This window comes from Dasypus novemcinctus, chromosome 8 (genome assembly GCF_030445035.2).
Source record: "Dasypus novemcinctus isolate mDasNov1 chromosome 8, mDasNov1.1.hap2, whole genome shotgun sequence".
NCBI lineage: Eukaryota > Metazoa > Chordata > Mammalia > Cingulata > Dasypodidae > Dasypus > Dasypus novemcinctus.
The window spans coordinates 16019352-16041744 of record NC_080680.1 but is presented as its reverse complement, the minus strand read 5'-3'; the positions used below and the strand labels follow the sequence as shown (position 1 = coordinate 16041744).

General features: G+C 39.7%; 1 protein-coding gene across 5 annotated transcripts in view; it reads right to left on the bottom strand.

Moving 5' to 3' along the window:
- The window catches only part of LOC101427525 (zinc finger protein 565-like), a 43532-nt gene that overhangs the window by 8984 nt on the left and 12155 nt on the right, over window positions 1–22393 (bottom strand). For 3 of the 5 annotated variants that reach the window (XM_058301488.1, XM_012522861.3, XM_058301487.2), the window contains exons 2-4: window positions 8442–8511; window positions 7445–7571; window positions 7082–7177 (exon numbers count right to left, since the gene is read on the bottom strand). In XM_058301488.1, coding sequence (XP_058157471.1) covers window positions 7082–7177; window positions 7445–7571; window positions 8442–8450 — 232 coding nt within the window. In that variant the 5' untranslated portion in view covers window positions 8451–8511. Of the gene's footprint in view, window positions 1–7081; window positions 7181–7444; window positions 7572–8441; window positions 8512–18391; window positions 18617–22393 lie in introns of those variants that run through there. The other 2 variants (XM_058301490.2, XM_071216607.1) reach the window with 2 other exon arrangements.

Genomic DNA, 22393 nt, shown 5'->3' with positions numbered 1-22393 from the left:
TGGACTATAGTTAATATAAAAATGTTTGAATTGTAACAAATGTGCCACTCTAGAGCAAAGTGTTAGTAATGGGGTGGTATATGGGAACTCTGTATTTTGTACATCATTTTTTTGTAAACCTGTATGTTCTCTAATTCAAAAAAAAAAGAGGGGGACTGGTAGCCTGGAAGACAGGAAAAATCTCAAAGGTTTGAACTTGAGTAAGATTATTTCTAGCCAGAAAGTTAAAAGTATCTACTGATTGTTCCTAGCTCCACATGATAAGGTACTTAAAAAAAGAAAGAACTGGTCAGTTTGCAAATAAAATTTAGAGGGCATGTAGAAGATTTAAGAATTGCTATGTTGGAAAATACAACTAATTCTAATCTCTAGCTTCTCAAGTCAGGAATGGATCAAATATAAAACACCATCAGAAAGACAAGGGCTCAACACAAAGATCAAATCAAGGATGTGGTTATAGATAATTTATTAAGACTTCTGAAAGTATTGAGGCAGTCTTAGTTATCTTAGTTTCTTGTCTGGACCAAAGGGACTTTAGAAAGCTTAAAGGCATGGTCCCATGGAAACTTAATTCTCGAGGCAGTAAGCAGGTCTAGAAAGAGGGGTATGTCTAAAAAATAACTGATAATGGATATGGCTAATAAATGGAAAGTCCACAAAGTATTTAAAGTATTGTACTGGTAAAGGTGCTGGCAAACTAGACTAAGAGACTGAGATTCAAGTGTTCAGAAAATGGATAGATGGATAGAAAGAAGAGAGAGAGAATGATGGACGGATGGATGGATGAAATGATAAGGCAAATGAGGTAAAATGTCAATATTGCTGGATCAAGGTATCTGGAGGATTAGGGGTACATTGGAATTCTTTGTATGGGGCTTGTATCATTTTTCAAACTGTCCTTTGAGAGTATTTCAAAATAATTTTTTTAAGAGACTGAGTTGAAATCAGCAGCCTAGGAGATTGATGGAAAAAGAAAAATTACTCAGAGAGCAAAGCAAAGAGTCTGTATTAGTCACAGAATCTATGAGATATCTGTCAATAGTATGTGATTTTATAAGAGTCTCTCACACAGCCGTGGGGATGCACAAGTCCAGGTTCCACAGGCAGGCCACAACCAGGGGCTCCAATGAAAGTCCAGTGAAGGTTCTTGATGAATTCTGGGAGATGCTGGCTGTCCAAAGACGACCTGGGAAATTCTCACTCAATGCTGGAATCACTTCCCCTTTTAAGGGATTCAACTGTTTAGATAAAGCATCACTCACTGCTGATGGCAATCTCCCTGGTAGATGTAATTGTAATCAGCTATCTATGATTTACCACTACAGTAAAGCCAACGGTGATTAAAGTCCATAAATGCCTCTGTATTACAGTTAGCCCAGTGCTTGCTTGACCAAACAACCGGGCACAAGTACCTGGCCTAGTTGAAACAATAGTCTAACTATCACAGAGCCTAAAGGCCAGAATCAAAAACCGTGGACATCAATGAACTGGGGAACTACTCTCAGGGAGAAGAACTGGAGAGTACTCTAAGAACACTCTTGTAACAGTTTGATATTATTTATGAATTTCAAAAAAGGATTATGTTTGTAAACTGGTCTATTCCTCTGGATGTGATACCCTTAGATTGTGTTAGATTCAGCTGTGATGTCTCTGATTAAATTATATTAAAATTAGGGTTTTGATTCAACCACACCAGTAGGGTACAACTCAGGGTTGCTTCCCTGCCCCCTTGGTGGGCTATATAAACACTCAAGAAGACACACGGAAGATACACAGAAAGAGTGCTCCATAGATGCCAAAGGAGAGAACTTTGTCATGACACAGAAGAGGAGGAATCTTTGATCCTGCAGCCCCAGGAACAGACAAGCCCTATGCCAGCCTGTAGCTGAGAGAGGAAGGCTGAACTCTCACAGAGATCAGCAACCATCCTGCTTCAATACATGGAAACTGACTTGGGTGAGAAAGTACCTCTTATGGTACCTTGAGCTGGACTCATTAGGGCCTTATAATTGTAGGCTTTCACCCCCAAATAAATATCCTTTATAAAAGCCAACAGATTTCTGGCATTTTGCATCAGCACCTCTTTGTTTAATACAACTCCCCACTACAAAGTTGGAGTACTTGACAAAATTTGCCCAAAGACATTTGAGAATTGCTATAGAACAGTGACTGCTATGTGGCTTTCATTCTTCCTCTTCTCAAATGGGATTGTTTACTTGGCTATTCTGTCCCTCTTTCAACACTGTATGCTGGACAGGAGTGGGGGTGGTAACAGATAAGATGTCTTTTAGTTCATAGGTTTCCTGCCCAAGAAGAGCTGCATCCATTATCATGAGTGTAATTAACAATGTTGAATTGTATGACTGTGGTTGAAAGGGAAGTTTGGGGTTGTGTATGTCACTAGAAGGAAAGCTAGAGGATGAAATATAGGATTTTATAACATAGTGAACCCTGTGGATGATGAATGTGGTTAATGGTCTTATAAGAGCTAGATCAAATGTCTATCACTATTACAAGGTATTAATAATAGGGTGGTATATAGGAAAAAATTACACCTAATGTAAACTGGAATGTAGTCAACGGCAATATTTTAATATTCTTTCATCAATTGTAACAAAGGCACCACACCAATGCTAAGTGACAATAACAGGGATATATAAGAGGGACAAAGTTTTCCTTTATGTAGCAATGAAAATGTTCTAAAATTGATTGGGGTGATGAATATACAACTCCGTGATTATCCTGAAAGATACTGACAGTACACTTTGGATAGATTATATACCTGAATTTTTAAAAAGTATATTGCATAATTTAAAGAGTAATAATGAATACTAATGAAACAAAGACCTTATACTACCATCCAGGTTAAGAAACAGACCACCAACAGTCCCTCAGAAGCCTTCTCACCTCCACAGAAGTAACCATTCTCTTGAATTTGTTAATCATTCTCTTGCTTTTCTCTATAGTTTTACCACCACTGTGTATATCCCTATGCAATATACCTGAATGTCATAAAATGACCCAATGGCATTGGTATTTTTCTGTGATGTTTTCCTTTATTAACATGTTTTCAAGGATCAACCACATTGATGCACTGTAGTTTATTCATTTTCTTTTTACTATATTATCCAATTGCATGAATAAAAAAATAAAAACAAGAGCTGCCTTGGAGGAGACAAACTAGTCAAACCATAGGTAACAGGATCTTATATTTAAAACCAGATGTCATGATTACATGTTTGGAGACCTTGGGATGGAGGTGAGCATATACTACATGTGGGCAGCATGTGAGTAACTGAGACAAGAAGGTGGCCTGCAAAAATGGCTCCAATTTTTCATCCATCCTTTGCAAAGTGACTCTGCAGCTCCTCCCATCAAGGGGCGAAGTCTATTTCCCACTCTCGGCCAAGAAAACCCATAAAATCCATCAATAATGGAATGCAAGTTCCAAGAGGTCTTGAGGCACCTACCCTTTCCTGAAACTTGCCTCTGCCACAATAAGAGTCCAGGCCCCCAGCTGGAGGATGAGAGATCACATTTATCAAAGTAAACTCAGCCCACTTGTCCCCTGAAACCCTGCTTCTGCCATAATAAGAGCCCAGGTTGCCTGTTGGAGGAGAAGAGCCCATGCAGATCAAAATCAATTCAGCCCACTTGTGTCCCAGTCAAAGTCCCAGACATCTGAGCAAGCCTAGCCAAGATCAGAAAAGCATGGCCCATATTAGAAGTTCCCCACTGACCCTAGACTGGTGGAAAACAATAAATGATTGCTGTTTTTAGCCACTAAGCTTTGAGGTAGTTTGTTATGCAGCAATTAAATCTGATAAAATACAGTTATGCCATTTTTGGTTTTTTCTTTTTAAAGGAGAGATTTATATTAATAGGTTGTCTCTAATTGGTAGGATTACATAAAGATCCCAGTGCCTCCTTGTGAAGGCAAGCTGGCCCACACCCGTGGAGAGCTGGTGCAGCAAGATTACGCAACAAAGGGAGACAAGCAGACACGGGAGAATGTGCAGTGAATGGATACAGAGAGCAGACAGCAAGCAAGCAGCAAGGGGGAGGTATAAATAAAAATAAAATAAATCTTAAAAAAAACTTTTAAAAAATCATATCAAAGATACATTTGGCATAATCTTTTTTAAGTTATGTGTAAAACACTGACAGAGAAATTAGGGAAAATAAGAAGTAAATATCTATAAAACAAATTTCAATGGAAATAAGAGAAATTATAAAGAATTTGTCTATAAAAATCGGCAATTATTAATAAAACAAGATTTTAAAACAAAATCAAAAGAAAAACTTGGAACAAATATGACCACACATAATTTAGCTCTTTATATAAATGACTCTAAAAAGAAAAATAAAAACAAAAATGTTAAACATGGGTAAAGAACACAGACAATTCACAAAGAAACACCCACACAAACAAAATTTGGGAAAATATCCTCCCTAGTAAGAAGATACAAACTTAACCAATCAAGTATGATTTTTTAACCTAGTACAGTTAGTGGAGTTTTAATTAAAAAATAGCCCTGACTTGATGAGAATAACCAGGGCCCTCTATTACCCTCTAAACTTCCTTATTGATGCAATGAGCGCCAAATGGCCTCAAATGTCACCTGTTGGTATCTATCTAAGTCCTGCTGAGTTGTATATTTATGAAATTGTTCTCAAATTAACAAACCTATAATGTTTAAATTTATTTGAAGATTATGGAATTCATATATATACATGAACTATAAGTACAAAAATTGTTTATTGAAGACTAAATTGAATGGTTTAAGAACACTTAAAAAAAGTCAATCACTTTTAAAAAAATCATTAAAAGATTTGAAAGTAAGATATATATAAAGATGGAAAAAACAACCCTGGAAGTTCTGTGTTCAAATGCTCTAGATGAATCAAAGTTTTCATTTCCCTTTAAAAAAATGGAAACTGAAATATGCAATGTATGGCAATGGCTTAGTCAAAAAAGATGAAACAGAATTTAAGCCAAGTGAATCAATACTCAAGTCCTTAGCCTGACATCACAAGCTTGGTAAATGAATTATCAAGTTAAACTAAAGTATTTAAGTCTGATTTTTTTTTTATGATTCTTCACTTCAATTGACTTTTTTTTTCTGTAGATACATACACTTTATATTTTTTCACTTGACTTTTTAAATTAACTGGCAAACTCTTAGTCCTAAATGGGTTATTTATGGTTAAGTGACATCTTAAATACTGTCAAGGACAAGGATTAAAGAGCTTTATAACCTTTTTTTTTTTTGAAGATTTATTAATTTATTTCTCTAGCCTCCCCCCAACCCCAGTTGTTTGTTCTCTGTGTCTGTTTTGCTACGCCTTCTTCTTTGTCCGCTTCTGTTGTTAGCGGCACGGGAATCTGTGTTTCTTTTTGTTGCGTCATCTTGTTGTGTCAGCTCTCTGAGTGGCAGGGCACTCCTTGCGCACATCAGCGCTGCGCATGGGCCAGCTCCACACGGGCCAAGGAGGCCCGGGGTTTGAACCACGGACCTCCCATGTGGTAGACAGGTGCCCTAACCACTGGGTCAAGTCCGCCGCCGCTTTATAACCTTTTGAGCCCAGAAATCCTATAACTTAGAATTAATTGTAGTGAATGCCTAGATTCCATGTCAGCATCAAGACACTCATCCCCCAGCTGCCCAAGGAACTGGCAGCCAACAGATTACAACTGAGTCTCCCTCCAGGAACTATCCAGGCAGAAGGGAGCAGCCTCACCAAGTTATATCCCCTCTTTGGTGCAGTTGCAGCCAATAGCTGGTCAATGTGAAGTATAAAGGCCTGATCTTCTTATCCTATTCGAAAAGGCTAGCCCAGTTCCAGAGCTCCCTGTAGAATCAGTTGTGGCCTCTTTTCCAACTATACTACAGCTTAAACTGTCCTGCTTCCTGAACAGATATGGAGACTGGCAGCATTATCCAGTAAACTTTCTGCATGTAAATTTTCATCAAGTCTATTTCCTCAGGCACCCAACATAAGACTAATGGAATATGGAAAAATCCATGCAAATAAAAGATGTGTATCAGGGCGAAATTTTTATTAGCAGGACACTACAAAACAATCTTAATGGACTCTGGTATATATACTTGAAACTATATCAAAATTAAAAAGATATGGTAGTGATATGTGAAAGAAGGATGATAAAAATTGTATCAATTCAATGATTAGAACAATAATATTAAAGCATTGATATTGACAATGGAATTTAAAAACTTTTAAAATAAAAAGATGAAATGTATGATCTTTTCCATATTTTACAGGAAGAAAAGAATATTCATTGAATGACATTTCACTCTGACTTCTACTCAAAACAGAAAATACACCAGTGACCACCCACTGAAAGTGCCATTTCTTCTTGAGGGTCAGGTTCTGTCTTCCATGGGCCTAAACCCTAAAGCTTGTTCTCTTTGAACCCTAATCTCTCCTTTCACACTCCTTCCACCTCAAGGTACATACAAACCCTTTTTCTAATAGCTTCCATGTTTCCATTTCTAGTTCCAATTTGCATCTAAGCATTCTATCTTCTGTGCAGAGTCTACTTTATAAGAATTGCTTATGGAGCTGTTCTAGCTCTTTTATTAGCTAACACATTTCTTAATAGTTTATTCACGTTAACTATCCCAAGTCCTGAAATGAGTGTTATATAAATTAAACATCAATACATTGTAAAGAGTGAATGAATAAAAAATGAATTACTGAATAAATGAGAAACTTCTCAAAGAGCAAACAAGTCATTGAATAGTAGGTGAAATGAACAAAGGTTTTTAAAAATATATTTTAAGAGTGATAGCATTTACACAGGTCTGAAAGTAAAAAAGAAGCTGGGACAGAATGTATAGATAAAAGATTGCAGTGGCTGGTCATGGGGAAGGAGGGCGCCTAAGTCTCTGAAAAGGGAAAGAAAAAGGTTACTTTTCTCTCTATGTCTTAGGTCTTCTCTTCCTTGTCAGACCTTAGACTGTGGTGGAGCACTTCCCAATCAATATCTCAAAGGTGTGGCAGCTGTAGAGCATGCTGGGTTGCCAAGGCGTCCCTTTGCTTGTGAGCTCCCACTCACCTGGGCAAGGTCCTTCCATCACATCCCTGGTAACCAGCCATGGGTGCTTCTCTTGTTCCAATAAGGAGATCACATCTGGCTTGGAAAGGGAAAATCCTACTTGCAAGAGAAGAAAAGAAATATGACCAAGATGTATGAATCCAGTTTTGGTCACCAAAGAAGAGAGACATTACAAGAATAACAAGAGAAAGATGTGAAGGTCTGCTGAAAAACAGTGCAATAGAGATGCCTTTTTCCACAACCATAAATTATAGAATTCCCTGAGTAGCAGGGAGTAGAAATTTAGAAAACTCGAAATCACAAGGACAAAGGCATAAAGTCCAGAGAGCAAATACTGAGTTATTTGCAAGTAATTTTCCTTACCCAATGAGACTAGGTTGCTGTAGTTCTCCAGCATTACATCTCTGTACAGATTCCTCTGAGTAGCCTCCAGGCAGTCCCACTCCTCCTGAGAGAAGTCTATAGCCACATCCTTAAATGTCACCAACCTCTGAAAAAAATCAGCATATGCATCCCTGGTGAAATTAAAGCCAAGTTTCCAAAATGGAAGGAGAGATGGAGAAAGATGTAATAGAAATGAATAGATGTGGGCTAAACCTGGAGGCACATGCCTGAGAGGATTCACGCATTGTCAAATGGAGTTTGTCAAATAAATGAAAAGAGCACAGACAAAGCGTTCAGCTTTCTGAAGAACAAGAAAACAAACTGATGGACTCCATCTACTATTTCTTATATTTCTAGTTTTGAAAGTCGCATTTGAACTTGACATAATAATTTCCTAGACTCAGTTACATCCTTATGTCAGAATGAGATCACAAACATTTGTCTTTCTCAAGATAAATGTCTAATAAATATTTTATTGCCTGAATACTAGTATATCCTACACTTAACCATTCTTATACTTTCTATTTTTAATCTTTAGATTTGACAAGACTTTTCAAGGTCTTCACATATCAAAAAGTTATTAACTCAATATCCCATCATGTCTAATTTAAAAACCTAGATCTGTGGAATAGATCACAACGTTCTTATGTGCAAAATCACATCTCACCTCATCAAGCCTTATCAAGCGCTACTTTCATAAAGGGAAGATTTTAATACCTCCCTTGAGGAATGTGTACCATCAGCATTCCTGGCCAAAGACTGGCCTAATAGAGATGTCAAATAATCTGTTGACTGGGTATCAAAGGGGACATTAGAGAGAAGAGGGGACTTTGAGAAAACACCAGGTCATATGACATGGCATTCATAAAAACAGGTAGATCTAGGACTTGAGTAAATATTTTAAGGATAAACAATGAACACATAGGACCTAAAAAAAAAACAAAACAAAACCTCAGGAAATGACAATTCCACTCACATGAGCCATAGCTTTTAGAATTCCAAGAATGATCTGTTGTCTTCTGGGTGATTATCCTGAGATGGCAGAGCTGGGAAGAGAAAGAAGCCAAGACATATCAGGCTTTCCCCAGAGGTCTCAAACTGACTAAACTACAATGACTTTCCTCATCCCCTCCCTTCTTCTGCAGCTGTATTAACTGAGGGAGTTCTGAGAAAAAATAGACATACAATAATTTCATCGAAAATCTTAAGGACTTCTGGGAAGATGGTGTTGGAGGAGGTAGGCAGGCACAACTCTCTCATAAAAACAATGAAGGTGGGGCAACTGTCCAAGGGAGCTGCTTTAGGGCTCTGCAGACAGGAAAGTGCTGCACATCCTCTTCAGGAGGGCAAGGAATAGAGAGACAAAGAAGCCGAAACAAAAAACATGAGTTAATATCCCCACAGTGGGGAACAGCACCTATACATCACCCATAAGACAAACAACCTGGATAAAACCCATGGCTCACTGCAGCCCATTGAGAAGAGAAGAGGCACCTTTCCCCCTGGGAAGAGGAAGGGTGTGGTGGAGGGCAGAGAGTGATTTCTCTTCAGTGAATTTGGCCAGCAGAGACCGCTTTGAATCTCTGCTCTGGCCAGACCAGAATCATAGGCAAGTGGAGGTTGAATGAGACACCTCTATGGAAGGAGTCTCCAATGAGTGCCATCTGCCTGGCCAGTTGGAAAACTACAAAGACAAAAACCACTTTTAGGAGTCTTTTGTCTCTTACCCGTTAGAGTGGACCTGGACCCCATTAGTTAGTCCCTGGCTCTATTTTCATAACACGAGCTGGGAAAATTTAAAGATTTAGAAGTTGAGGCAAAAATCAAAGAGCCAAGAATCACCACCACTAGGCAAGAGAGAGAAATTGACCACCAGAGTAAGCTCACCAACATATTCAGATACCTAGTAATCAGCAAAAAATTACAAGCCATACTAAAGAAACAGGAAGAGATAGTGCAGCCAAAGAAATAAAACGAAAATTCAAAAATCCAGGATTTAACACAGCTAATCAAAGATAATCACACAAATTTCCAAAAGCAATCAAAGAGTTGATGGAAAATACGACTAAAAAGATAAAAGATATTAAGAATACACTGGGTGAGCATAAAGAACAATTTGAAAGCCTACAGAGATATGGGAATGAAAGACACAATGGAAGAGGTTAAAAATACATTAGAGAGGGAAGCGGCTATGGCTCAATCAGTTGGGCTCCTGTCTACCATACGGGAGACCCTGGGTTTGCATCCCAGGACCTCCTCATGAAGTCAGGCTTGCCTGCACACTGCAGAGAGCTGCCCACCCGGGCACCATGGAGTGCTGCCCAGTCTGCAAGCCCTGCGGGGTGCCACCCAGCCCCCAAGCACCGCGGAGTGCCAACTCAGCAAGGTGACGCAACAAAAAGGAAGACAAGTGAAAACACAGAAGAGCACACAGTGAATGAACACAGAGGGCAGACAACAAGCAAGCTGCAAGGGGCGGGGGGAAATAAATTTAAAAAATAAATACAGACACACAGAAGAATGCACAGTGAATGGACACAGAAAGAAGACTGCAAGCAAGCCACATGCGGGGGGGAGAGGGGATAAAAAAAATACATTAGAGGAATCTAACAAATGTTCTACAACAATGTAAGGTGATTGTAGAGAGGTGTTGTATGGGAATTCTGCACATTATGCATGATTGTTTTGTAAGTCCAAAACGTCTCAAAAATATATATATGTTAAAAAATGCATTAGAGGCATATAACAGCAGATTCAAATTGATGGAAGAAAAAATTAGTGACTTGGAGGACCAAGCATCTGAACTTGAAAATACAGTACAGAAAGGGAAAACAATGGAAAAATCAAACAGGGTCTCAGGGAATTGAATGGCAATATAAAAAAGCAAAAACATGCATTATTGGTGTCCAGAAGGAGAAGAGAACAGAAAAGGGAGGAAAGAATATTTGAGGAAATAATGACCAAAAACTTTCCAACCTTTATTAAAGACATAAATTTCAATATCCAAGAAAGACAATTCACTCCAAAGAGAATAAACTTGAACAAAACTACTCTAAGACACCTACAATTCAGAATGACAAATTCCAGGGATAAAGAGAGGATTCTGAAAGCAGCAAGAGAAAAGCAATGCATCGTATACAAGGGAAACCTCAGTCAAAGTAAGTGGCAATCTGTCCTGTGAAATTATGGGGGTAAGAAGTGGTATGATGGCTTTAAGGTACTGAAAGAGAAAAACTGCCAGGCTAGAATGTTTTATCTGGCAAAAACTGTCCTTTTAAAAGGAGGGTGAGTTTAAGTCTTCACAGATAAAAGCTGAGAGAGTTACTAAAAGACCAGGTCTACAAGAGATACTAAAGGGAATCCTACAGCCTGAAAGGAAAATACAAGGATGAGAGATTTGAAGAAGAGTGTAGAAATTAAGATTATCAGTAAGAGTAACTTAAAGGGTAAAAAAGACAAAAGTAACAATCACAATGGAAAGACAAATGATAAATTGGATGAAGAAAGTAATGCCTTTACAGTAATAACACTGAATATTAATGGATGAATTCCCCATCAAAAGACATACACTGACAGAATGGATAAAAATATGAGCTGTCTATATGCTGTCTATAAGAGACTCACCTCAGACATAAGGATACAACCAGGTTGAAAGTGAAAGGTTGGAAAAAGTTAATCCATGCAAATAGCAACTTCTGGAGTAGCAATACTAATCTCAGACAAAATAGATTTTTAATGCAAACTTGTTATAAGAGATGCAAAAAGGTCATTATATATTTTTAAAAGGGGCAAATCATCAGGAAGAGGTAACAATCATAAATATTTATGCACCTAACCTGGATGCCACAATATACATGAGGCACACACTAACAAAACTGAAGGGAAAAATAGACATCTCTACAATAATAGTTGAAGACTTCAATACACCACTCTCTGCATTGGATAAAACATCTGGAAAGAAGATAAATAAGGAAAACAGAGCTTGAATAATATGATAAATGAGCTAGACCTAACAGACATTTATAGAGCATTACACACCAAAACCTCAGGATATACATTCTTCTCAAGTATTCACAGATGTTTCTCCAGGATAGACCATATGCTGGGTCACAAGACAGGTCTCAATAAAATTTAAAAAATAGAAATTATGCAAAGCACTTTCTAAAATCATAATGGAATGAAACTGAAAATCAATAACAGGCAGAAAAAGGGAAAATTCACAAATATATGGAGATTAAACAACACACTCTTGAGTAATTAGTGAATATCTTGAAACACATGAAAATGAGAACACAACATGTGAGATATAGCAAAGGCAGTGCCAAGAGGGAAATTTATCCCTGTGCCAAGAGGGAAATTTATCCCTTTCAATGCTTCTACTTAAAAAGAAGAGCTAAAATAGCAGACCTAATGCACACTATAAGGAACTAGAAAAAGAACAGCAAACTAATTCCAAGCCTAAGGAAAGAAATAATAAAGATCAGAGCAGAAAGAAATGTAATTGAGAACAAAAAAACAATAGAGGCACATTTTTACACTGTAGTCCACCTACACCCATGTCTCGAGTGTGTACTTTCCCTTTTTCCTGTTTCTTAATACACTCTACTTGCCTGCCTACACTATGGTATGTCCTTAAATTCCTTTATGTAACATAGCCAAGAACCCAGAACCTAGAGTGTTCTGCCAACATATGTGGGGAGCCATGGCAAGAGACAAAGAGGTGAGTAATTCTCCCCAATACCCAGTGAAAGCTAGTGAGACTAGGCTTTTAATCAGAGTCAGTCTATGCCTTATTAGCCAGGTTCCCTCCTCAGTCCCCAGACCTTGAGAGTACTGTTAATCCATGACCTCTGAGGCCCCTGAGGCTATTTGCTTCTTAATATGCCTCTTAATTTCTGGTTTAACTGCAAAACTGTCCCTGGCAGTGTCCATAGAATGAGTTCTCTCTCAGCCATTTCCTAAGACCTCTGTAAAAGTTGGCCAAAAGCAGAGTCCCTAGTTAATCCCTCTCCTATGGAGGAAGTCCACCTTTTTAGCTTTGGTCTTATGAATTCCAAAAATAGATATGGATTATGTTTGTAATCTGGTCTGTATCTGGGCATGATTACGTTATAATTAGGGCGTTGATTAGGCCATATCATTAGGGCATCACAGATAAAAGACATGGCAAAGGACAGAGTTTGAGGGGTTCTAATGTAGAAATCTGATGCTGAAGACTTAAGCTGGAGCCCTGGGTAGTAAGTTCACAGAGGAAAGAGTAGCAAGCCCCAGGAAAAGAGGAACCCTGAGCCCAGAAAGAAGCAAGCCCTGGGAAGAGAGGAACCCTGAACCCAGAGAGAAGCAAGACCCTGGAAGGGAAGAATCCAGGAAGCCTGAATCTACACAGACATTGACAGCCATCTTGCTCCAACATGTGAAAATAGACTTCGGTGAGAGAAGTAACTTATGCATTATGGCCTGGTATCTATAAGCTCCTACCCCTAATAAATAACCTTTATAAAAAAACAACCAATTTCTGGTATTTACATCAGCACCCCTTTGGCTGACTAATACAGAATTTAGTACCAGTAGTGGGATTGTGCTTTTGCAATTACCAGATGCTGGAACAGTTTTGTCAATGGGTAAAGGGTGTTTTTTGGAGGACTTGTGAGATGCTTGGAAGAAAAGACCTGGAGTTCTTTGAAGAGACTACTGATAGCAATATGAATGCTAAAGAGACATTTTATGATGCCTTAGAAGTAAATGAAACTATTATTGGAAACTGGAAGAAAGGTGATCCATGTTTTAAAGTTGCAGAGAACTTAGCAAGATTAAGTCCTGGTGTTGTATGGAAGACAGAATTTGAAAATGGCAAGGCTGGGCATTTAGCTGAAGAACTTCCCAAAGTAAACTCAGGGAATGCGGCTTGGCTTCTGCTTGTGGCTTAGGAAAACGCTAGAAGAGAGAGATAAGCTGAGGACTGAACTGTTGGGCACAAGGAAAACAGAAACTGATTCTGGAAAGTTCTAGCCTCTGGAAATCAAGCTCCCAGATGAAAGTGCCCCATTAGAGGACTTAACTAAATTAGGCACTGGTAAATCAGGATTGAAGATGTAGTTATCTCAGAAAGACTTGTGGAAAGTCTTACTGTCTGATTGCTTGGACCCCTGCTTCTTGCATGCTAAACCAACAAGGTTTTTGAGAGAGCTGCATGAACAAAACCACTGTCAAGTCTGGAATGAAAAGGACATGGAAAGGAGATATTGAAGGAGAAACAGCTTTAAGCGGAAAACCATGGAAGCTGAGATCTGGAATTGAGACATCACTTTGGGCCAAGAGAGGAATTCCATCCATGTGTACAGAGAGGGTGAGTTTGCCCCAGCAGATGAAGAGGGTGCATGTTCCTGTCCAATGTTCTGGGAGAGTTTTGTTGCCCCAGGGTACAGAGGGGGTGGAGCACATTCCCCAAGGACTAGGGCAGTTAAGATCAGCACCTCACAGGTCTGAGTGCGGTGGACTTGTCCCCCATGGATTAGGGAAGGTCAGGTGGTCAACTCATTGCTCTGAGAGGGTTGTGCTGGCATGCCAAAGGTTAGGGAAGGCCAGGTGGTCAACTCATTGCTCTGAGAGGGTTGAGCCTGTTTGTCAAAGGTCAGGGGGAGTGTTGTCTTCATGTCACTGTAGTAGAGGGGTTAAGACTCTAACCCAAAGATTGAGTAAAGTGTGGCAATCACCCCAACACTCTTGGAGGGTGAGATCTGGAGTGTGGTTGACACTCAGATGCTTGATGAGGGTGGAACCAAGAAAATGGCCATTGGGCAAGCATGTGGAAAGGGAGGTTCCCATAAGGCACCAAGGGGAAGAATCCATCATCTTAAGAATGACTCTCAGACTGAAATTGAATGGAGGATGCTGTGCAGTTTACTGAACTGTAGAGGACCCATCCCTCATGTTTCCCTCCCAATTTCTCCTTATTGTAATGAAAATGTTTATCCTTTGTGTGCCCATTTGGGTACTGGAAACATAAATTGTTTTGTAAGTTTCAGAGGTCTATAGCAGACAGGACTGTATTTCTTTAGATTGATTGTGATATGATTTAGTACTTGCATTGTTACTGATTTAAGGTTTTTTTAAATATTGGAATGTCTTTTTGGAATTCAGAAGGTGGAGTGTAGCAGTTTGATATAGTTATGAATTCCAAAAACAGATATTGATTATGTTTGTAATCTGGTCTGTACCTGGGCATGATTAAGTTATGATTAGGGCTTTGATTGGGCCACATCATTAGGGCATTGAGTCCCCACCCCTTGGTGGATGGGGACTCACAGATAAAAGACATGGCAAAGGACAGAGATGGGGATTTTTGATGTTGGAGTTTGATCTGAAGCCTGAAGCTGGAGCCCTGGGAAGTAAGCTCACAGAGGAAAGAGAAGCAAGCCCTGGGAAGAGAGGAAGCCTGAGCCCAGAGAGAAGCAAGACCCCAGAAGGGAGGAACACAGGAAGCCTGAATCCTCACAGCTGTTGGCAGCCATCTTGCTCCAACACGTACAAATAGACTTTGGTGAGAGAAGTAACTTATACTTCATGGTCTTCTATCTGTAAGCTCCTACCCCAAATAAATGCCCTTTACAAAAACCAACCAATTTCTGGTATTTTGCATGAGTACATCTTTGGCTGGCTAATACAAAGGGCCAGGAAGATCTGAGGATCAGAGACCAAGTGGCCATGTCTCTTCAAAGGAATGAGAAGATGCACTACCAAGCCAGTCAATTATAATAAGTTCAGGGAAATTACTCAGAGGAAGAACCTAAAAACCCAGCCTTACATCAAGGAAAGCTAGCAGAGGCAATAAACACACCCTCTGGTAGGTCCTGACTATAGATTAGAACAGATCCTCCTAGGAATTCCCTATATTAGCCAGTCTGCCTCAAATATCCACAGGAAGCTGTAAAAACTTTCCCTGAGTCTCCAAACTTCCAGGAACTTCCTTTTAGAAATAGCCTTCTCAGTTTTCCACAATTGAGACCATGCCACCTAGGAGAAACAGATGAGCAGGGGTAGGCCCAGGGCCCAGAAATTTACCTGTCACCATTAAGGGCATCCTGTCACCTTGGGGCTACCCAAATCAAGGCTCCACATCAGCAGGAACCTGCTTCAAATGTGGAGAGGCTGGCCCCTGATCCCAAGTTGCCTAGCTGCCGGGACCCACCAGGGCTGTACCCCAGGGAAGGATGGAGGGGGTTGAAGCCAAGTGTGGCTCCCTGGCCAACACTGTGAACCATCTACAGAGGAGCCTTAGATGACCTTGACATGGCAGGTAAGACTGCTGCCAGTTCATGACCAAACACTTGGTCATGAACTGCCACTCTGGACCTCTCTAGCCTCTGTCATGCCTAAAAAGGGGAGTAAATGGGAAATCAAGATCTAGGCCATTTACTCAACCTCTCCCCTATAGAATAAAAAAACCTCCTCATAAGCCATCAATCAAGCAGTATCCCCTCAAGGAGGAAGCTGTTAAAGGCCTCCAGTTCATGATTAAAAAGTTCCCGGAAAATGGCCTCCTAGTTCCCTGCCCACCCCTTGCAACACTCCATACCTCCCAGCAAAAAAAACATGCAGGACTTTACCCCTTGCAAGAGGTAGCTAATGGGGATGCAGACCCAATTAGTGTCTCAATGGCCACAGGGATTCCCTAGATCGCTCAGCTCCATGCCTAGCAGCTGCCTGGGGATTTCCGTAGAGGAATAAAGCCGAAGGTTTCTGATTGAGGTTTCAGCTCAAAGAGGAACCTGTGCATTAAGTATTGTACCTATATACCTGGTGAACATAATATCTTCTATTCTAGAACATATGCAGAGAAATATTGAATCTATTAAAAGTCTTGGTAACAAGTTAAGTAGTTAACGCCTATAAGATAAAAGAATGGCTTTCTTAAGTACTATCTTTATTTTGCTTGCCATTCTGCTTGTCTTGTTGTTGCCTATAATGTCTTTGTGAATTTATGTCTAGGGCAGTGCCTCGCATACCTCTCCTAGCTGTCTTGAGCATAACCACTGCTGTGAGAACTGGGGTTGGCAATTTATACCAAATGCAGCAGGTCTACCACAGTCTCACCCTAGAGTTAACCAACAGCATAGAAGAAATTAGCCATGCCTTAGAAGCTCTTAGACAGCAAACGGACTCCCTGGTCACCACGGTGCGGCACAATTGCAGAACCCTGAATATGCTAACAGCAGCACAGGGAGGAACCTGCCTGTTCCTCAAGGAGAAATGCTGTTTCTGTGCAAACAGCTACTCAGCATTTGAAATTTACAAGATGAAGCCCAGTAACTTCAGGAGGATGTAGCCTCTTGGAGCTATCTGGACTTTCTCACTCCCATGGTCCAGTATGCCATAGTTGGTCCCCCATTTGGGGCCTCTTACCACCATCTTCTTTATCATTTTAGTAGGACCTTGTATACTAAAAACTCTAACTAACTTTATTTCTTCCAGAATCAGTGCCTTCCAAAAAAAGCTATTAGACATTTGGGGATTTCATCCAGTTCCAACCATGGTGCTGGACCCACCTTCCCTCAACCTCAGTAGAATAGCCAGAGAGTTTCACACCCCATCAGGCAGGTAGTACTGACCCTGATCAGCAGGAGGCAGCTACGAATAATGACCATTGCACTTCAGCTCCTCCTTAAGAATAAGAGTATAAAATCCTGAGGGTGGCATTGAGAGAGGTTAGTATAGCTAGCAGGGAAGGCAGCTGGTCAGAAAAAAAGCTGTAACAGTTAGGACGTCCCTGTTAAGAACATAGCCACGAGACCCTGCCTGGAACCCCCCTGAGGGGAGTTACTTCTGTAACTGTTACTTCATAGTATCTCTACCTAGTTTTGTTATTAGGGTGATGTTGACGTCATAGAATGAGTTTGGTAGCTGTAGTAGTTTGAAATTATTTATGAATTCCAAAAAGAAGGATTATGTTTGTCAACTGGTCTCTTTTTGCAGCCCCAAAGCCTGCAAAAGACTCCAGTCATGAGGTCCCATTGAACTCCTGAGCTCAAAATAAGTCCCAGATAACTCCAAACAGAAAAGCCTCCCCATTGGTTCCCTAAAAGCTGACAGAGGAAGGTAGAAAGGCAACTAATCAAGACAGCAAAAAGTTGAAAACCCTCCTTAATATGGGGAAAGGGGAGAAGGAAAGATCTTAAAAAGTCCTACCCTGGGGGCCCACACATGCATCTCACCCTGTAGCCTGCCCGCAGTCATGTCTGGGGTATGTACTTTTCCTTTTTGTTCTTTCTTAATAAACTCTACTCACTTGCCTACACTAAAAAGAAAAAAATTGAGAATCAACAAAACTAAAATTTGATTCTTTGAGAAGATCTACAAAATCAACAAACCTTAGCTAGAGTGACAGAAAAAGAGAGAAGATGCAATTAAACAAAATCAGAAAAGAGAGGGAGGACATTGCCACTGACCCCACAAATATAAGGCAGATCATAAGAGGATACTATGAACAATTGTTCACCAACAAATTAGACAACATAGATGAAATGCACAAATTCCTAGATAGCAGACATGAACAACCTACAATGACTCTAGAAAAAAGAGGGCAACAAACCAATCACAAGTTAAGAGATTGAAAGTCATGAAAAACCTTCTTAAAAAGAAAAGCCCAGGAGAAGATGGCTTCACAGGTGAATTCTACCAATCATTTAAAGAAAATCTAATACCAATCTTGCTCAAGTTCTTCCAAAAACTTGAACAGGAAGGAACGCAACTCTATTAGTCAGCCAAAAGGATGGTGATGCTAAGTACCAGAAATCTGTTGGCTTTTTTAAAAGGTATTTATTTGGGGTAAAAGCTTATAGTTGCAAGGTCCTAAAGAGTCCAACTCAAGGTTGATTTCTCACCAAAGTCAGTTGCCACATGTTAAAGCAAGATGGCAGGCAATCTCACCTGGTCTCTCCTTCCTTCCTCCTCTTAAGGCTCCATGGGCCCAGCTTTTTCTGATCTCAGTTGTAGGCTGATATTGGGCTCTTCTCTCAGGGCTTCTCAGATGCTTTGTTCTCTTCACAAGGTCAGTTGTAAACTATCAGGCAAATGGCTCATCTCTCTCCAGAACTCAAAACTGACAAAGTTCTCTTTTCTTCTGTATTTTCTTCTGTGTGTCTTCTTGATTGTCTGTTTATAGAGCCAATCAAAGGGGTGGGAACTCAAACAATGAGTCATGCCCTACTGATGTGGTGGGAATCAAGCCCTAATCTTAACATAATAAAGACATCTCAGCTGAATCTAATACAATCAAAGGAGATCACACCCAAAGGAAGAGACCAGTTGACAAACATAATCCTTCTTTTTGGAAGTCATAAATAATTTCAAACTACTACAGCTACCAAACTCATTCTATGATGTCAACATCACCCTAATAACGAAACTAGGTAGAGATACTATGAAGTCGGGTAATTACAGACCAACTTCTCTAATGAATATAGATGTAAAATTCCTCAACAAAATACCTACAAACCAAATCCCAAGAAAAGCACATTAAAAAAAAATTATACACCATGATCAAGTGGGTTCTATCCCAGTTATGCAAGGGTGGTTCAACACAAGAAAATCAATTAGTGTAATGAACCACATTAATAAACTGAAGAAGGAAAATGACATGATCCTCTCAACTGAAGAATAAAAGGCATTTGACAAAATACAACATCCTTTCTTGATAAAAACACTCCAAAAGACAGGAATAGAAGGAAGGTTTCTTAACAGTGTATGTATGAAAAACCTACAGCTAGCATTGTACTCAATGGTGAAAGACTGAAAGTTTCCCACTGAGAATGGAAACAAGACAAGGATACCCACTGTCACAACTGCTATTCAGTATTTTGTTAGATGTTCTATCTAGACGCAAAAAAAAGAAATGAAAGGCACCCAACATTTTTGGGGCTCAGGAATTATTCTCCATGACCTTTAATGATGGATACAGGCCATTACACAGAACCTATAAAAGCATACAGTACAAAAGGTAAACCATAATGTAATGCACTGACCATGGTTAGAAGCAATTCTTCAATGTTTGTTTATCAATTGTAACAAACGTACCATACTCATGTAAGATGTTACTGGCAGGGGAAGATATAGGAGGGGAGTGGATGAGGCATATGGGAATCCTCTATATTTTCTATATGACTTTTCTGTAACCTAAGCATTTTGGAAAATAAAGTGAAAAAAAAAAAAACACTGGGGGAATCACACAAAAGAACTGTCAATACACATAAAAGACAACATCTTACAGTGATGAAAGGAACATTGCAAAGAAAATTTATTTATTTACTTTTATTTTTTTATTATTATTTTGTTGTTGGCTTTGTTTTGGGAGAGGTTTTATTTATTTATTTTATTTTATTTTATTTTGGCATTTGTGAAGGGTATTTATTTGGGGTAGAAGCTTACGATTACCAGGCCATAAAGCCTAAGTTACTTTCGTCACCAAAGTCTGTTGCCATGTGTTGGAGCAAGATGGCTGCCAGTCTCTGGGAGGGTTCAGACTTCCTCTTCCTCTTAAGGCTCCGTGGTCCCAGCTCCTTCCTTCCTTAGCTGTAGGTTAGCATAAGGCTTGTTTCTTTCCAGGCTCAGCTGCTCTGCTCCCTTTACAAGGTCAGCTGTAGACTATCAGGCTCATTCTCTTCTTGGGACTCCTGCAGTATCTAATAGAGCCCTCTTTCTTTCCTCACATATCTGCTTCTCTGTGTATTTACTTCCCAGGACTCCAGCATCAAAACATCTCTCAACTTTCTCCTCTGCCATCTCATTTTCTGTGAGTCCCCTCCCACTAAGGGGGTGGGGACTCAATGTTCTACTCTTGCGGCCCAGTCAAAGCCCTAATCATAATTTAATCAAGTAAAAGTAAAACCTCTGAAATTAATACAATCTAATATGCCCAGTGGAACAGACCCATTTAAAAACATAATCCATTATCTATTTTTGGAATTCATAAAAATATCAAAATGCTACAATAGTTGTATTAGTTAGGTTCTCTAGGTAAACATAACTGACAGGAGATACCTGTAAATATTATGAGATTTTTATAAAAATTGTCTCATACAACTGTGGGGATACACAAGTCCAAATTCCATAGGGCAGACTGCAAGCAGGGAACTCCAGTTGTTTTTGATGGATTCCCCAGGAGAAACTGGCTGACTGGAGGAGAGATGGAAACAAAGGTTGCAACTGTGGGAGGAGTGTATCACTGGGGCAGGGTATTGGTGGAAGGGGGATGTGTGGGTAGGGGTGCACCTGAGGCATGCCTCTATGGAATATGAATGAGTTCATATGGTCATGGAGTGTTGTCTCAGTGGGTGGAGACCCATAGAATAACCAACAGAATATTGAATTCCCATCCTTGAGATCCTGCTACATTCTCTAATAGAGTGGCAAGAATATCTAGAGTACACGGGCAGTGCCTAGTGAAGAAAGACAGACCAACACACCAGGCCCTTGATATTGATGTTTATACTCATGAACCTTGTTCCTGTGAAACTGAAACTTAGCCTAGTATTATATATTGTCTAAGAGTTACCTCCTGAGAGCCTCTTGTTGCTCAAATGTGGCCTCCCTCTAAGCCAAACTCAGCATGTAAATTCACTACCTTTCCCCCAACACGACAAATGATTCCCAGGGATGAGCCTTCCTGGCACTGAAGAATTATAACCAAGCATCAACTAACGATGCATTTGGAAAAAGACCTAGACCAAAAGGAGAAAATATTAAACACAAATGAGTTTCGATGGCTAAGAGATTTCAAAGTGAATTAGGAGGTCATTCCAGAGGTTACACTAATACATATCTCAGGAAGATCTCACTGACTGCCACAGTAAATACTGCCTCAAGCAGGGGAGCTCCTGAGGGCTCTAGAGACATCTAGACACTATAGGCAGCTCAGACACTGGCATTGGTGGGCCTTACCTTGGAATATATGATAACCTATCTACCCAATGTATTAGAGATAGACTCATTTATAGTTTTCCTACACATAGTTCTTCTACCCCATTTATATGAATCCATAATTAGCACTATACTCATTAAATATATGTCCCAGAGACTTAAATTTGGCAGTTCATATGCAGGTTGAGCCACAAATCTTAGCAGAGCTGCAGCCAACACCTACTCTCAGTTCAATGGATTCACCCAGGAAAACTAGCAAAAGGATGATAGGGGACAATGTCATCCCAAAAAACAGAGGGTACCTACAACTGCAAGCTAGACAGATCCATCCATCTGCCCCATGGGATCTAAGCTCCCTTTCAAATGGAAGCAGAGGTATGCATCATCACCCCAAAATCCTTAAGGTTGAGGAATGAACAAACATAAGGAGGGAATGCAATTATGGACCACAGTAGACTTATTATTACTCTAGCAACGTAAGATCTTGTAACATTAATATAAAGGCAGTGGTCACCAGAGGTTCTGAGGGGGAGAGGGAAGAATATGTGTAACGTGGGGCATTTCTGGGATACTGGAATTGTTTTGCATGATATTGGAATGACGGCTACAAGTCATTATACAAAATCTATAAAATTGTGCTGTGAAAAGTATAAAGCATAATGTAAACTATAGACCATACTTAGTAACAATGCTTCAATATGTGTTCATCAATTGTAACAAATGTATAGCACTAATGAAAGATGTTATTAATAGGGAAGAGTGCAGGAGGGGGTGGGATATATGGGAATCCCCAGTATTTTCAATGTAACATTTATGTAATCTAAAGCTTCTTTAAAAATAAAGAATAAAAAAGGGGGAAAAAGGCACCCAAATTGGAAAGGAAGAAGTAAAACTTTCGCTACTTGCCGATATGATCCTATATCTAGAAAATCCCAAAAATCTATAACAAAGCTACTAGAACTAATAGACAAGTTCAGCAAAGTGGTGGGATACAAAATTAATGCACAAAAGTCA